Source organism: Sylvia atricapilla, chromosome 18 (assembly GCF_009819655.1).
Source record: "Sylvia atricapilla isolate bSylAtr1 chromosome 18, bSylAtr1.pri, whole genome shotgun sequence".
Lineage (NCBI taxonomy): Eukaryota > Metazoa > Chordata > Aves > Passeriformes > Sylviidae > Sylvia > Sylvia atricapilla.
In genome coordinates, this window is record NC_089157.1 from 11,237,286 (window position 1) to 11,255,300 (window position 18,015).

Below are 18,015 nucleotides of genomic sequence, written 5' to 3' on the forward strand. Positions count from 1 at the left end.
GTAAAAGAAGCTCCTTCAGATGCTGGGAACTTTTTTTTTAGCTCATTTTTCAGTGCATGAGTGTAACTTCTCTGCTGTCAGTTCCATCAGCAATATGCCCTCGTGGCAACCTTTAAATATTGTATCTACAATGCAATTAAACCCACTATTCTTATATCACTTCTCACACAGCAATTTAAAGCAAGAACTCTTTACTACCAAGATAAACTAATTAAGAGCTGCACTTTTGTCAGGCAGAGGAGGCTGTATCAGTGATGATAGTATCATTAGTTTGGTTTTATGTAATTGTTGTCAGTTTAAGCCTCATCCCTCAGCCTTGGCACCTCCACAGGGTTTGGCTGGTGGAGCCTGGATTTCCTGCTGGGCACTGCACTGTTTATAGCCCTGGAAGATGCCACAAGGTGCAGCTCCTGCTGCCAGCTCCTGCTCTGCCTGGAAGCTGACCTCACTTCAGTGACTGGTGAAATATTTCATCATTTTTAATTGTGGTTCTGTCAGTTGGAGATGGAGCAGTCAGGCTGCAGCAGTGACTGTGGCCCTGTGGAAGATCAGGAATGCTGTGCACAGCTCCTTCCCAGGGTTCCCAGCTTGCAGAAGCTCATCAGGTACAGCTCTAGAAGAAGCTGCACTGTTTGCTCTTTCAAATTACTTTTCCCAGGGCATAGAAAGAGTATTTTATATGCCTCTGTATTTTATCAAGCCAGCAACACCAACACTGTAAACACAACTGAAGAAAGACTTTTCCCTTGCTTAGGGTATTGAAATGCCCAGTTATTTATGTCAGGTTTCTCTAACTCGGCCTTTCACAGGAAACCTGAACCGCTGATGTGTTTTTTAGAGATCTCCTTGTGCTTTGTGAGCTTTCCAGTCCCTGATTTCTGGCTACTGGTGTTAGACTGGCTCAGCAGCAACAGCCCCAGCACAGATGCAGAGGAGCCTCAGCATCCAACTGTTCCACCAGGAAAACTTCACTAAATCACTCTGACTTCATCCAGCTTCCTCTGGGTAGAGCCCAGCAGTACCCCAGCCTTGCTGGGAAGGTAAAAAGTAATTCAGAAACTTAATTGGTGAGCATAAAAGTGCTGTGGAGGTCTCAGCAGCTATGCCCCTGACAGGTCAAAATGACAGAACAGGTATTTTAGAGAGGAAAACCAGCCTCACACCATTATAGCAGCTCCCAAAGACTCTGGTCAGCTTAGCCAGTGACATTTACCCAAGCCTTAGAAGAAATGGCTTTGGCTGTACTGGAAAGAAGCTATCTGAAGTCTGGATCTCAGTCGGTCTGCTTCTAGCTCTTGAAAAAAGGTGTCGTCATCATTGTGCATGATTGCTGCTTGCAGTTGCTGTATTTCTTTTTCCATCTTTGATCTCAGTTCCCTTTTTGTTTTCTGTAGCATCTAAAGAAAATACTGACATTAGCCACAGCATGTAAAAAGAAAAAGCAATTGGAAAAAATTAAGAATACTTACTTGTGCTTGTGCTTTCTCTCTGGTTTGGATTTCTTGGAATTCTTGAGATATAGCTTCTGCTAGCATGGAAAACTAAACATAACATGTTGAGTTGAAGTAACTCAAGAAAGACTTCTAAGTGGAAAAATATGATGTGCCTGATCCAGATGAAGCTTTACCTGATCTTTGTAGTAGTTCTCCAGGGACTCCAGCTCACTCTGGTGTTCCCTCCGTTGCTCATCACGCTTCTCTTGGGCATAAGCCCTCAGGTCCCTCAGTCTTTGCTTCTGAATTTCTAAGCCTTCCTCAAATAAGTTCTTAAATATCTGCCAGCAATTAAAAAAAGCAAACCTGAAGCTTTCCCAGGAACTTGTAAGTATACATTTACATTTCTCAGCTGCTTTATCTCCTGCTGGAATGGTGTTTACATGAGGATAAGCCATAGCCCATGAAAAAGCACAATTATGTACCTAGAAATGGTGGTGCAGATACAGCTGAGCTGGATTTGAATTACTCATTTAGCTGAAGTTTTGATAGATAAAATAATTTTTTCGTGTCAGTTTAGTCAGATGACCCAACTGTGCAAGCCAGGGCCTTTGAACATGCACTGTGATTTACAGCCCACCCTGCAATCTGCAGTCTGACTTCAGAACCTTCATCCAGGTTTCCAGCAGCAGGAAATCCAGCCTGGACTCAGCCTTTCCATTTCTCCACATGAACACTTACCAGCTGCAGCTCACAGCTTGAGGCAAACAGTTCTCAAATCCCTACCAGTGGATTATGCAGTAAACTTCTAATCTTTTATTTTGAAAGGTGACAACTGTGTATCTGCTCTTGTAGAGTGTAATAACTCCTTGCTTTCTCTCACTCTGATGTCCAGCCCTAATTAAATTGTATCTGTCACAAAGTCCACTTTGTTTAACAAACACAACTGAATAACAAAGCTGCCTGTTTGATCAGTTCCCTTAACTGAAGATTTAGATTGTTTTCTTTGGACGGTGACTGTAGGAACAACTTCTTAATCCTACTGTTTATGAAAACTCATTTCCCCAATTTCTCATGTTACCAGCCCTGTTTTTCCACACTGATACTTCACCCTTTCTCTCTTCTTAGCCCCATAAATCATCCTTTCTTGTTTCACAGTGGTTTGTCCCGCACTGGATCCATATTTCCAGAGAAGGAACCCTTTCCTCCTGGCTCTGTGCTCTTCTGCACTCACAGCATTGAGCTACCAGAGCTCAGCACTGGGCTCCTGACAGGAAGGAATTCCAGCTCACCTTCTCCTCCCGGGTCCTGGCCCGCAGCAGCTTGGCCCGGAGCTGCACCCTGTACTCCTGGAAGTATTTCCTGGCCCGGGCCACCTGCTGCCTCCTCTCTGTCACCTTGTTCTGAGCCCACCTCTGGCGGAAGGTGCGCTGCTTCAGTTCCTGCTGAAGGGAGAGCAGCAGCTGTCACACACCTGGCTGCCAACAGCTGCTGCTGCAGGCAGAACTTTGTTAATCACTGCTAATGAGGGTCCTTTAGTGAGCACCCCACAGCTCTGCAGTTCTGCTTAAAGCAAAGTCATGTTACTGTAGAATTGAGGAGTCAGCACTGTCACAGGAGCTGCAGCAACCACCTCGAGTTTCTCCTCCTTGCACCTTTTTTAGAATCTGTTTTACCTTTTAGAGCAACAATGCAGTGTAACAATAATAATAATAATCCATTTCCATGACCCCAGTAGCTGCACAACAAACAGATTATGTGGCATTTGGAGACCACAGCTACTCAAAAAGCATAAAGTTGTCATAAGACAAAAAGCCATTTTCATGATCTGGGAATGTGCATTCTAGATAGCTCCATGTGAAATCTCTGCATTATGTAACAAAGAGTCTTCAAAGAACATACCAGTCTCTTGCTGTGATCTTGATCTTTCTTAATAATTGCAGCAAGCAGCTCCTGTTTCTTCAAGGCTTGTTCAACCTGCAGGTTTAAAAAAAAGCTAATTACTTGCATCATGCAGCAGGAAAAGCTGTCCTGTATAGCAGATTTAAATGTTGCCCTTCTGCAGTGTTTTGGGGTTTGGGTTGAGAATTGCCTTGTATAAGTTAATCAGTTTTGCACCTCATAACTCACTTTTAGACTAAAAGACTGTTCAGAACTAGCAGTGGAAACTACAAAATACTTTTAAAAAAGCAATAGCTACCCTAGGCAGTACTCGAGAAACCAGTATAAAAGGACCATAATATTCAAGTAGCTAATGAGAAGTTGACCCTATGTGTGTAAATCTGTACTTCCCCATCTAACCAAACTCCCAGAACATCCTTCCAGGCTGTGCTGTGGGTGTGCAGGTGCCCTGTCAGGAGAGCTCTGACATTCAGCAGGTGAGAATGACAACACTCACTTCATTCTGGAGTTTTGGCCTGGGTCTGGCAGAAGGGGCTTTAAGGTGTGCAGTTTGTGCAAGCTGCTGCTGCCACATCTTATTCAGAGTACGGGGGGAAATGTGCAGATGGGGAAACTCCTCCAGCAGCTGCAAGAGGAGGTCATTGTCTCTTATTGTCACTGTAAGATAAAGAAAAGGTAAGCAATAAATTCATTCAGACTGTGTCAGCCTAAGTCAAGAAATATTTTATAAATATACCACTGTATAAAATGACCGTGCTGCTGTCACCGTGTCAAGCTAAGCCCAGCAGGACACATCCTGCCAGAACAGCAGCACAGAAAGCAATCTCAATCTTTTGTTTTCTCTGAAAGATTGATTTTTATAGCTCAGGGGTCATTTCTCTACCACCACCCCATAACTAACACAGGTCTGCCCCTTCTTTCTTCATGTGGTTCTGACCACCACTAATCAGTGATTGCTTTCTTTCTCTCTCTCTCTGGTTGCAGCAACTTAAAATAAAGCCAGCACAGCAGTGGCAATGACACATCCAGGTCAAGTAAACAGGTGCAAAATAAACTGGTTTGCAACCACCTCATTCCCATTACATCTTTGATCTTTCTGGCAGGAAGACATGATAGGGAGATGAAACAAAAGGGTATTTACCAAGTATATGGCCTTCAAAAACTGGAAAAAAATAAGGCAGTGTAGCTGAGCAACATGCAGGTATGTAGGGGATTCTCTGGTGATCTGAGAGGCATTACCAAAACTGGGGCTAGGATTTGCAGCTGGGCTTTCTTGGAGCATCACTTAGCAGATCCAGTGGCAGGGCCCTGACAGATCCTGCTCTGTGACCTGTATGTGGCTCAGCTCAATTATAAATTATAAACCCAATTATAAACCTGATACACGCTCAGAAAAACAACAAAAGGAGAGCTCAGACTGTAGCAGAATAAGCACAGGAGGAGCTGCAATGGAAACAAGCCCTGAAAATAATCCAAGGGATTTTAAGGAAGTAGCAAATGGGTCACAATTTGATTGTGCACTGGTGGTTTACATTTACTTAAAGCATTATCTTCCCTAACAAAAATCCAGACATATAGAGGTCAGAAGAAGGGAAAATGCTACAGCTGACTGGTATATGTTGGACTGGTGCCTTTATTCTTGGAGTTCAACACATGCTTTCAAAAGATGCCAGTTTTCCACCAAGTATAGTTTTGCAGTTCTTACTTGGAGCTGCTTGCTTTGGCTTCACGATCCCTCGTTTTGGAATCCACTGGCTGCATTTGGGATACTGAGGTGTGGTTTTTCTAGAATAAACTTTCACTGGCTGAGACACTTCTGGAGGTTCTTGAAAGACGTTTTCTTTGTACTCTTGTTCCTTAGGAGCAGATGTAAAACAGATGGAGAACAGGTATGAGAAGGGAAACACTGATAGAACACAGCTTGGCCATCAGAAGTTAAAAGTCTTTCAGACATTAAAATGAGAATTTGGACATACTGCATTGGATTCTCCAGAAGACAGAATTTACAAAATGCAGGTCAGGGTTCAAATAAAGGTTAAATCTCATTATTGCATAACCTTAGCTCTTCTGCAGCATATTAGTAAGCTACTACTTCAGTTGTATTATGTGCTGTAATTATGACACTGGAAGTCAAGGAGGCTTTATACCCAAAAGTGCCTGGACTGACCATCTAGACAAATTTAAAAAGAAAAAAATCAACCAGCAATCCCCACAGTGCAGCACCTACCACTTCCTTGGCAGCTTCTCTGAGCTTGGAAAGTCTCTGTTTCTCCCTCGCTTCAAAATTTTTTAGCTCATTTTCATAAGCTTTAGTGACCAGCTAGAAAACAAAAACGAAAGGACTTGTCAGAGGAAATAATCAGTCCATACAGTCACCTTGTTAACCTGTTTGCTGCATGCCTCAAAGCAGCTTCTTCCCCTTTAAACTTTTTTGTAGAATTCAGGGTTTAAGTTTCTTCCTCAGCAAGCTACAGATAAAACAGCATGTGATAACTAAAGGAGACCAGATGCCCCCATTATGTAAAAGTGTTGTTTTCTTAGTTTTAGTATAACTGTTGGTAGGAATTACCCCAAGGTTTAATCTAAAAACTACCTTTGTTTTTCTTGTTCTTTCATCCCTTTCTTCCTGCAGGCGGCTGCATATTGTCTTTATTTGTCCTGTTACAGTACCACAGAGTTTCTGCTCCTGGTGCTGGGGTGAGGCTGGGGAGAGGGACCTGGGACGTGATGTGTCTGTGGGGAAAGATCATTCATTGAGTATCTAATCTGAGACAAACCACTGAAGTGGATTGTGACTAGGCCTTTTTTTTTTTTTTTTTTGGTAAAGTTTTACCACAGTTTTTTAAGTGTTAAACAGAAACTCTGTTACTGTAGCTCAGGTTTGGATCAAAGAAAAAGTAAAAGTGAACCAGAAATACAAAACTTAGTAACTAACTGTAATTCAGTGTAGCAGCTCTACATGGAAAGGGTTTTTTTGTATTTGTTTCCATCCCAATAAGGCACAAGGATTATTACCTCTCCGAGGTGTCCTTCTGCCACAGTCCATGATACTGTCACTGTGCTGGGACAGGCTGTCCTCATCTCTCAGCTCCTCTTCTCTTGTGTGCTCACCCAAAGCTCTCTTCAACATCTAAGGGATAGATATATTTTTTTCTGGGGGTCAGGTTCAATAGACAGGTCTAAAGTTTGATTGAGCTAAAGCCAGGTGTTAGTTGCAGATTTTTTTTTCTCATCATATAGCAGTGACATTCTTGTTCTCTCTGCTGTCATTACTAAAGCTGCAGTGCTCAGCTCAACAAAGAAAAGATTGCACTTACTAAATCTAGTTCATTTAGCCTGCAAAACAGATTTCTTGATGTTTCATGAAACTCTTGCTCAGGCACCTTCTCCTTTGTTGTTCTGTGGGAATCTTCAGCTGAATCTGTGGTGGAATTTTCATATCTGCTAAAGCAGAAAAGACAGATTTCATTTCTGTTCTAAAAACCTGACAACGAGCATTATCTCACACAATTCCAGTTCACTTTTTGCCTAAGCACATTTTTACAGGACTAAGTAAAGCAGAATGTGTAAATGCCTATAATCATATTTAACAAAATGAGTATATGTCAGGAGCAACAGAATCTTTCTGTTAGAATTAATCTTCCACTGTCACACAGCCAAGGAAAGAAAGATTTTATTTTAAAAGGGAGGTGGGGGCTGGCTGGCCATGGAAATCAAAGTGCCAGTGTGGTTCAATACCCAAAATCTGAACTTGCCTTGTTGTTCTGGACTGGTGCTGAGATTCAGGTCTTGAGGTTTGTGTTACTTGTTGAGCACACAGTGAAAGCTTTTCCTCCAAAGAGGAGGTGGGTATAGAAGACTCACATACCAGAGGCACCTAGCAAAATGAGTAAACGAAGGTTTTATACATCATGTGAGTAGAGATGCTGTAAAAGAACCATCCCAAACACTGTGAGTGATAGATATATAAAACCAGTTATATTTTTAGGCTCCTGACTTCAGATAGGGTGCTTTAGTGAATTAATGTTTAAAGAAATGACCTAGGAAAAATATGGAAGATCAGTTCACAGCTAAACCACTGAACCAGAACAGGGTCTAAGGTAAGGTAATGAGTTATCTCCACATTCCACCTCATCAGCCTGGGACTGATGCCAGGTAGTGGAAATAAGCTGAATTTCTCTTAGTACAGACTGAGCTGCAGCTCAGAGCAAGCCAAAAGAGAACAGACTTGTCCTTGTGCCATTTAGCTGCACTGGTTTAGTTCTGCCTGGCAACTTCTCTGTTCAAACTGGAGTAACTTGGGCTTGGCATGGACACACTGGGAAAGGCACCAGTGGAAAATGAGTTTCAGAGATAATGTAGAAGTAAAAGCTGTTTAAACAACTGGAACAAGCAAAGTCTGTGAGTACCTCTTGTGGTTGCAGAAGGCAAAATTGTGTTTCCAAAGAACCTTCCTTTACAGACATATTTCCACAGGCACAAATCGATAACTCCTGATCAGTTTGTGGGTTTTGCATTATTCAGTTTTTGAAAAGCAAAGCACAATGCAAGAAAATAGGAGAGAACATAATAAGCAGTTCATGGATCTTCAAAAAGGAATAAATCTAAGTTTTACTGTCCAAAACCCCTCAAAGTATCACTACTTTAGAATGCTGATACACTTCAGAGAAAGGACATGACTGTACTCCTGTGCTTTGTACATTTTTGATTAAAAAGCAAGATAAGCAGTAACTGGTTGGTTGTGATAAACAGAACTCTGTGGGTGCTGGCTCTGTACATTTTGGAGCTCCAGGAAGAACCAAGAACTGACATGACTCACAGACTGCACATAATTACAGTCTAACAACACTGCATCATTGATGGCATATTGGGGAAAAAGTCCAAAGCAGGTTTGAAATAAGCCCAGATGTGCCACAAGATAACAGACAAATTAAGCAGAAATCAAGAAAATATTGATTGAAATTCCAGAAATAAAGATACAATATATACCTTTGTCACATTGTCCTCAGCATCATGTCCCAGCCTTTCTCCCACTGCAGAAGCAGATGACAGTGTGAGTTAATGGCACTGTGCCTACTAATAAGGGCAACAAGGGAAAAAAGATGTGAGCCAGGGCCTGTGGATCCAAATTATTCAGAGAACTGAATGACAAAGCAAGTGTGGTTACCCAGTTGTGACATTCATTTTGGTAATTTCTCCAGTCTTCAGTGTCATGGGAATGCTATGGAAACTAAAAAAGGTAAGCAGTGTTTCCAAGGCAACAGAGAAAATGAGTACTGAAAAAAATAGCTTCTAAACCTTTTCTACAAAAGCAGTTAATGGCTTTTTCTTAGAATTGAAACTGGCTTGTTTGGTCCATGGTTCTCTGCTCAGAATAAGCTCAGCCATGGGACTTATCTGCTGGAGGAGATTTCTGTGGTATAGGCCCATCTTAATGGGATTAACTAAGAAAGGAGTTGAATTGGGGACATGGATTACTTTTTTTTTCCAGTGCAGGGAATAGATTAAAAGTAACCTACTTTTTTTTTTTTTTCTTCTCTATAAAGCAGAGGTAGAAATATGAACTTGTGGCTGAATTTAAAAATGTGCACTAGTAGATTCAAAACAATGTTTCTTGTGGTGCCAGTAAAAATAAATGTAACGTTATAACAATTAAGAGTTACCCTAGAGGATGTAAAATTTTCTCTCACCAGGGATCTTTCTTGATGGAGGAAGACCATCAGAAACATCATCAAAATTTTGGGTAAGTGACTTTTCAATCTGAAATAAAAAGCAAGATGTGTTCTATAAATTCACAGGAGAGTGCTGACAGGAAGGTCATACATTAGGTCTATCTGCAAATGAAAATCAATGCTGATTTTATAGATAGATAAAAAAATCACTATAATTATTCTGTTTGCTGTAAACTGTGCAGTTGCATTGACTGTGGAGATGTGTATGTATATATGTAGAAAATAAACACACCCCTCAAACTAAATTTCTCTCTGGACACTTAGTGAAGAATGAATCCACAATCCAAAATTCCTGGAACGGAGATAAAACTTACACATTCAAAAGTGTTCTTCAGGAACCAGCTACTCCCAATTCTGCAAGTCAACTAGGAGGTTTTCAAATGAAGGCAGAATGGGTAACTAAAAGAAAATGAACTAAGCAAAGGGCAGGTTTTTCCTTACAGCAGGAATGTTCCCTGCTGGGCTGTAAGGCCGAGCTGCTGCCTGTCTGTGTGAGCTGTGGTGATCTCTCCATCCTGGATCCGAGGGCTGGAATGGGGGCAGCAGAGGAATTGCCTGCTGCAGAGGCTCCCCCAGTTTTGTAGCACTGGCACTCAGAGTCCCTGTGTGAGGTTCAGCAGCACGGACAGACTCCAGCCCTCCTGAAAAGGAAAACACAAAGACCTTGAAGTTATCTGGGAAAGCAGAATATGTTGTGTGCATAATAAAGGGAAGTGTCTCGATAGCTCATGTGAGCTGCCACCTTTGTTGCATGGCACAGGACAGTGCTGTAACATTTTTCAGCCTTGAGAACATGATTTGGGGTGTGAGGACCTTCCACAAGGATTTTTTTAGTATTTTGAACCACAAAAGAGAAGAATACAAACCACAATTAAAAACAGCCTAGCTGAAGTCAAATCCTAGCTAAGCAGAAATAGCCCAAATCAAAGTTTGCCTACTCAGAGAGACTAAAATACCACGTTTCTGAAAATACTTTATTTTAAAACATGACTCAAGTGTTTCCATTCATGACAAAAACTCTCCTCCACACTCCCCTAGTTCCCTACACCCCTAAATCGAAATGAGGTGGATGAGCTCCAGAAGAATCAATACTCACCATCTTCCCTTTCCTTTACAATCCCCCTTTCACTTTCTGAGAACTGCCTGGGCAGTTCTGCAAGAGCCTCTGGGCTTTCAGATTCCTCCACCCCTGTGTCCTTTTCTGCTAGACACAGCACAGGCATGTGAAGTTCTAGAAGTGGATGTTGAAAAATATTAAATTAAGATCTATAAAGCATCTTACTATGAACTGTTTTAATGGACAATTTTAATGTCTGCTAATTGCTTGGTGTCAGAAATCCATACTAAGTTCAAAATAGTTAAATGCCTATTTGTAATGCCAGTCAATGTTCATAATTCACAATATTTCATTATGCCTCTACTTGAAGAGATGAATCATCAATAAGAATAGGAAGAATTGGAATATTCTTATAGAAAAATAAGAAATAAGAATGAGCTCCATTTAAGCACATTATTGTTTCAGAGCCATCTATAAAGTTTTGAAGGGGCACACACTCCTAACAAGTCTTCTTTAAGAATGAACTTATTGATCTTTTTAGTCTTAAATAATATATCTTACACTGCAACAAATGAAACAAAGTCTTCAGAATTCTCTTATTCGATTGAACAAGATAAAATGCATTTTTAGAACTGAATTAGAACTCAAACAACAAATCTTTATCCAAGTAAGGTAGTGCAGGAGTCATGAAAAATAATGCCTGCAATACTTCCAGAAATTTTAACTTCAGGAAGATGTATTTGCTTCTTGTGGGTTGTCTGGGAATTTTTAATAAGGATTTAAAAGAGTATTTACCTGAAAGAAAACTAGCTTTTTAAAAGGAAACAAACTAACAAACAAAAGCCTAGAAGTCTTACTATAGTAGGGTCTTAAATTTTTTTCTCACCCAAACTCACCTTCCTCTCTCTTGGAAAACGAATAAGCAGTATCTCCAAGTTTAATTAATTCACTGGTAGATTCTGAGCCATCTGTATCACAAGTCAGAATAAAATATTCTGGCTGGGACCTAAGGGGAACATAGAGGCATTAAATATTTCCTCTCTGGGCCTCTGCCCGTTCAGCCCAGGAGATGGAGCTGCCGAGGACACGGCCCTGCTGCCACAGAGCCACAGCCACCAGCTGAACTCAGCTTAACAAACCAGTCTTTAAAACACAGCCTTTAAAACTGACCAGAGCTCTCAACTTGTTTCCTTCCACATCAAAAGTGAACTTAAGGGAAACAAGATCAGCAGCTTCAACGGCAAACGATGTTCCTGATGTAATTTGAGCCCAACCAGAGGAGTCACCTCACATTCCTTCTGAATATGTCATCAGTAGGTGTCTACATGACAAAAAACCCGCTAATTTCTCTACAGATACACAAAGACAGTCAAAGACATGAGAGCAAATATTCGGAATTGTTCTTACCTTTCAGCTGATGCGAGTAGTGTATGCTGTGTAAGCTGATCAGCAGTGCTTTCCTGCTGCTCCTGAGATGCAGTTTGAATTCCATCACTGGACAGTGCATTTATCTCAGCTGTTAATAACCAACAGGTAATTATTTTCAGGAAAATTACAACTACCTATAAACTAACAGGTCCTACTTCCAATACCACCAAAACAGTTTATGTGTAATGTCACCTCCCTTATCTCCTAATAAGTAAAAGGAACATTTGCTCATTGCTCCAATTAAAGCCAACATTTGAATCCTAATCCTAAATCATTTGACTTACACGCTGAAAAGCAAATAACAAAGAATGAATTGTCTAGAATAAGTTTCTGCCACAAGAATGAAGCAGAATGATTATGTAAGTTTGGGGGGAAATTATCAGTTTTATTATCTTTTATGAAAATAAAGAATACAAATATTCAGCTTCGCTACTGAAATTTCCTCCCCCAGGAGGTAACTTCAGTTATGTCTTTCTCTTCTCTCCATTGTCAGGGTTATAAGCAACAAAAAAAGCCCCAAATAAATCTTTGCTACATTGGACACACTTTGGGTTTACATCTCACCTCCAGTCTGAGAAGATGCTTCACTGACTTCTCTAAGATACTCCAACAAACCATCAAATATTTCGAGTAGGTTTTTGATAGATTCCCTGTCTCCTTTCACAATGTTCTCACCTGAAGAGAAGGTAATGACACATATTAATAATTAGGACTCCACAGAAGAAGAATTCTCAAAAGCAGACATTTTCTGCAGAAGAGTGCCTGGAAATTCTTGTAAAGGTATCAGCTCAGAAGACATTTGGTCACTTATTTCTGGATGTGTAGGTAAACTTAAAATATATTTTAAGTGTTCAAAATTTATGTCTTTTCAGTTGTAATAATTGAAAGTTTATTGATGCAGTAACTGCTTCCACGCTCACAAAATAAATATTCTGGGCTATTTTCAGAGAGAAATGGTATTTAATATTTTTCTAATACATAAACCTGTAACAAGAAGCAGTCTGTGGAGTGGTAGCAGGATTGCAAACACCAGCTACTGTGTACAGGCACCAAGTCAGAGATACTTCTTATCAATCAGTTTTCATTCTTTGCAGGTTATTTTCATTCTTTGCTGTGTGAGACCACACACAGGAATACTCAGGAAAAGCCATTAGCTCTGTACAGATAATAACTAACACAGTCCAACTCTTTATTCACCAACTTTTAAAAATATAATAACACATTTGAAACTCCAGGGTCATGTGTTAAAACTCTCTGAGCCTGAGGCAGTAACAGATTTCAGCTAACACTGGCAGCCAAATGAAGAATGGCTGGATGTTAACTTTAATATTCCTTTTGCTTATTTATTCTCTGCTTGCTGTTTCAATTTATAAGCTGATGTCCACGGCAATGGGTCAGTGTTCAGATGAGAAGATACTCCATGCAGGTGTGAAAGCAAGCTGTGGAACACCTGGTTCTTCAGATTAAACCCCACAGATATTCAGCTGTGTTTGTCTCCTCACACCAAGCACTTACCTGTGATGTGAGACAAGCTGACCTGCAAATAATCCAGTGCCAGGGAATCTATTATTGCTTGTACATTATGTGCATCATCCTCTTGGCTTCTGGGAGTAGCAATGAAATCTATTTAAAAAAAATAACAGATTTTAATGGATAGCTTGTTGCAAGTTTAACTTCTGTTTACAAGTCAGTATCTGTCCAGTACCTTGTGCCCTTGGTGAAAAGCCCAAATATCACATGGTCCTACAAAACCTTTTATAAATACTGAGCACAAACTTAGCACACCCCCTGGAAGATGTGAGGGTTTTATCAGGATTAAATTCAGGAACAGACACCATTAAAGCATTTCTCCTTCTTCACTCCCAGCACACACACCTAGTTCAGATCACCAAACTGGAATTGCAGATTGTGTTAGGACTGCTTCTTTCCCTGTCACACACTAATTGTGCTGCAATGTAGTCTACTTAATTAGCAACATTATTTTTAGTCCTGTGCTTACATTTAACAGGACTTCTGCCTTCAGTAGGTGCCAGTTACCTCAGTGCTCTTAAAATCCTCTGCAATTAGTAGTCTGACACTTCCTACAACAGTTTATAAACAAAGCAAATACACAATTGCACAGCCTTTGCTTGGCACTGAAATCCAGTGGAGCTGGGCTAAAGCACAGTTAAATCACAGCTCAGCTTTTAGCAGACTCTAAGTGTTAAGCTTTTTATGAGAGCAGACTTCAGTGTTAACACTGCTGAAAGATAAAATGAGCCATTTCACAGCCTTCAAAAGAATTATGCCCACAGATGGCTTTCAAGGCCTAATTTACAGTAGTTTTGTTGTGGCTCTCTTCATAGCTGCCATTCTTAACAGCCCAAAGTTAAAATAAAACTGGCCAATATTACTTCAATCTTCTTAAAGAATGACAATTTTCTATTTTTGTCTTTGGAAGGACACAAATATTTTAAATTCCTACAACTGTAGGAAGTCTTACAAGTTGCAATTTTATTTAGCTACAAAACACACAGCGACAAAAACAAAAAATAAGATTTAGCAATTATTATTCCTACCTGGTACTTTTTCTCCTAAGATTGACTCATAAAGGTGAACAAACACGTCAGCACCACATTCTGAGAGATGCTTTATGTGCTGGTTTATGTGACAGGTCCTTAAAAGATCATTGGCAACATCAACCCAATCTATTTAGAAGAAAAATATTTATGTCAGAACTGAAACACATAAAGACATGACTATTTACAGTGAAAGGTAACCTCTGTAAGCATCTTTGACTCCACCAGGGGTGGTCAAACCCAGTGGCTGTCCTATCCATCCAAAACATTAAACATTGTTCAAGAGCAATCATAGCCCAAGTGGACCTGGAGGTGAAAGGCACTGAAGTACCACAGACTGGGCAGGGTAATTTTTTTTCCAAGCTTTGACACACCATTTATCAATGATCAGAAAGGACAGGTACTTTTTTGGGAAACATGAGCTTCTCTTACAAATCCAAGCTCTCCAACAGTCTTAGTTAAGAGCATCACTGCTAATGTAAATACTCCTCATTAAAAGTGAATTCTACTTCAATTAATGATTTAATGTTTGGAAGAACACGGACGTGGTCCCACTAAGTCCTCTGTTGAGCACAATGAGCTGTGCATTAGGATTGTGATTTTCCCCAAACACTGAGGCCTGAGTTCACAGTGCCTTGAAAGGTACATATTTTTACAAGTATTAACAACTTTAATTTACTGGAGAAGGCATAAGTCACCTTTAGAAGAAAAAAAAGTATAGAATCACTACAACAGAAATTTGTACAGTTTTCAGTCTTCTGTACACAGAAATGTTATTTTTCCATTCCTCTACTTCTCCATCAGTCCCAGACATCACTTTAAGTTTCAGAGGCATGAAAAGTTAAAGTAGTATCTCCAACATCTCACGCTGCTGAACTACGGTTCATCTATAGCTTTATTAAGTTACGAGCGTCGCCAGGAAAGGAATAAAGACAAAAGAGGGTTTAGGGGGAGGCTAACGCAAAGAGCCTAAAAAGCCGTAAGACAAGAATACGACAGCTTTAAAGAGCTGAATAAAACGGTGCCAGCGACGCGAGCAGCAGGGGGACGATGAGGGAAGAGCTCGCTTTCCGGCTCACTGCCCCGGTTCTGCGGGCAGCAGGCCGGCCGCTGCTCCAGGAGCGGGACCCCGGCCCTACCTGTGCCCTCAGCGCTGCCCATGGCGGCACCAATAGCTCAGGGCCGGGCCCCGGAGGGCTCCGATCACAGCTCACTGGGGCCCAGCCCTACCTGTGCCCTCAGCGGCACCAATGGCCCGGGGCCCGGCCCTACCCGTGCCCTCAGCGCTGCCCATAGCGGCACCAATGGCCCGGGGCCCGGCCCTACCTGTGCCCTCAGCAGCACCAATAGCTCAGGGCCCGGCCCTACCTGTGCCCTCAGCGCTGCCCATAGCGGCACCAATGGCCCGGGGCCCGGCCCTACCTGTGCCCTCAGCGGCACCAGTGGCCCGGAGCCCGGCCCTACCTGTGCCCTCAGCGGCACCAATAGCTCAGGCCCGGCCCTACCTGTGCCCTCAGCGGCACCAATAGCTCAGGCCCGGCCCTACCTGTGCCCTCAGCGGCACCAATAGCTCAGGCCCGGCCCTACCTGTGCCCTCAGCGGCACCAATAGCTCAGGCCCGGCCCTACCTGTGCCCTCAGCTCTGCCCATGGCGGCACCAACGCCCCGGCCCGGGCCCGCCATTTAAACCGCGGCCTGCGCGCCCATTGGGCAGCAGCCGCCGGAAGGGGCGGGGCCGCGCGCACGGGGGTTCCGGTGCGCTGGGTCATGGCCGGTGTTACGGGAGCGGGGTGATGGCCTCTGTAACGGGACTGGGAACAGGCCTGCGTTCGGCCTGGGAGCAAAGAGCGAGCTTGTGCCCTAAAGCCAAGCCGCAGCGCCGGTCGTGTGCCAGTCCCCGCCGCTCCCCGGTCACGCCCCGGTGCGGCCCCGCCGGAGCCCTCCCGGTGCCCTGGCAGCACGGGCGGGCCCCGGGCCGCTCCGCCCGCCGTGCGCGGCCGCTGTGAAATGGCGGCGGAGGGAACGGGGGCTTGTCCGTGAGGGTTTGTCCGTGAGGTTCCGCCCCCGTCGCCCGAACGGGAGGCGGCGTTTGGCGTTTTCTCGGTGAAATAGGTGGGGAAAGGCCGGGGGCGGAGCGGGGGAAAGTTCCAGCACTTGACCTTGTGGGCTGGCCCAGGCCGTGTCCCGGCCGGAACGGCCATGGCCCGGTGTTGGTGTTAATTGCCGCCATACAGGTTTGACAGGGTAACCCGCAGGCATTTCGGCGTGAAAGGAGAGCTAAAAGCTGGATTAAAAAATAAGATTTAGAAATGAAACTTACTGTATTAGCTGCTAGCATACAGATTTTTGAACAGGTTAGATGGTGAAAGTCTATTTTTTTTTCCTTTCTGAGTAACAGTATTCCATGTTCCTCAGGAATTCTGGGTTTTCCGTGTTGAAAGAAAAAATGGTGCCCTTTATCGTGAGACTCCTCAAGCACGACAAAAAGCAGCTGAGGTCCCAGTTTTGACCGCAGAACAATGGCAGCAATTAAACCTCAGTGGTGTTACCTCTGACAGCCCACGGGGGTCATGTGTAGATCCAAATCCAAGTGCACGCACCACCTTAGGAACACAAAAAAGCTTTTGTAGTGTGTAAGCAAAGACAGATCACAGATCCCATCGAAACGAAACTAAAAATAGCAAAATACAGCTTTCAGTTTGCTACACACACAGCTCTGCAAAGCTGCGTTGATTGTTTCCACCTATTGGCTCTAATTAAGAGAACACGGAAAATCGATGTTTAACTTAAGAGGGTAGAACAGAAAAATGGGTAATTTCTTTTTTACAAAGGAAATTGAAAGGAGTTCCTTGCAGACTTAACTGCGTGTAGGCAAGACAGGGGCTGGGTTTTTGTTTAGTCTTTTCAATTCTTTAAGACCTTAGAAAGATTAAACAGCGCAGTAACAGGAGCCAGGAAGTTACACACAAAGTCAAATTAAGCTGTGTTAAGATAAATGCAAGGGAAAAAGAAAAGATAATTTGTTATTTTTTCAGCCTTTGCAAAAATCTTTTTCAGAATCATCAGGAACAGGAAGCCTGTAGGGTCAGAAGGTGGAGAGTGTTAATAGGGGTGTTTGGGGACAAAAATCTTTCACAAGCCATATTAAATGAGTCTACACTGAAAAAAAAAATAGGGATATTCCTCTATTAGAATTTTGCTGGGATAGTATTAAAGTCAGTCAAGTTGGAGTGCTGTTGAAAGAAAAAATTAATTGCAACAAAAATATTGTTGAGCAGTGGAATTCCAAATTGCTGAGGTCAAACAGCTGAGGCTATTCATAAACAAAATAAGCCTGACTTAGGTGTTACCTTTGAGGACAATATCATGCAGACCTCTAGTCTTTGCAAACCTTGCTCTAAACAACAGTTTTAAAAAATTGCTAGAAAATAATACAGAACATATCAAAAACATCTTTATACTTTCATTGTGTAGATCTGTATGGGGTCCAGATCTTAAATGCTGTGAATTTCTTGTCAATAAAGAAAAAAATGGGAAGGATAATTAGAGGTGTGGAATTGCTTTAAAAGGAGGGAAAATTACGCTGCAGTTTTATTTTATAAAAGACATGACTTAGAAGATACTAACATCCCCACACAGTATGAATAAACAGAAATTGCTGTTTGCCATTTCTACTGGCTCATTGTTTTGTGCCCCGTGTTCTTATCTGGCAATGTGCTGAAAACGAAAGTAAATGTTTTTCAGGTTGCATACACCGAAACTGTAAAACGCATTGTCATGGTGTCTTACAAGCTAAGGGCATAAATAGAACCCAAATGCGAAGAAATGGCCATCAAATACAGTTATTTTTGTCCTAGAAAAGCCTTAAAGCACAGATTGCTAGAAGGTGGGAGGATAAAAAATGG

At 42.2% G+C, this 18,015-nt stretch overlaps 1 protein-coding gene across 1 annotated transcript; it reads right to left on the minus strand.

Annotated features, from left to right (window-relative positions):
• Window positions 1-1,043: 1,043 nt before the first annotated feature.
• Window positions 1,044-15,340, minus strand: CEP95 (centrosomal protein 95). Its single transcript, XM_066332365.1, has 22 exons — window positions 15,250-15,340; window positions 14,111-14,239; window positions 13,068-13,175; window positions 12,117-12,227; window positions 11,532-11,640; window positions 11,021-11,130; window positions 10,164-10,298; window positions 9,509-9,708; window positions 9,026-9,095; window positions 8,325-8,368; window positions 7,091-7,212; window positions 6,653-6,776; window positions 6,351-6,465; window positions 5,929-6,068; window positions 5,563-5,655; window positions 5,041-5,191; window positions 3,832-3,992; window positions 3,336-3,410; window positions 2,726-2,878; window positions 1,628-1,774; window positions 1,470-1,541; window positions 1,044-1,397 (listed from the first exon to the last, which is right to left on the minus strand). Exons 1-22 carry the CDS (start codon window positions 15,269-15,271, stop codon window positions 1,221-1,223), a joined length of 2,568 nt encoding a protein of 855 aa, XP_066188462.1. The 5' UTR covers window positions 15,272-15,340; the 3' UTR covers window positions 1,044-1,220.
• Between the last annotated feature and the right edge of the window lie 2,675 nt (window positions 15,341-18,015).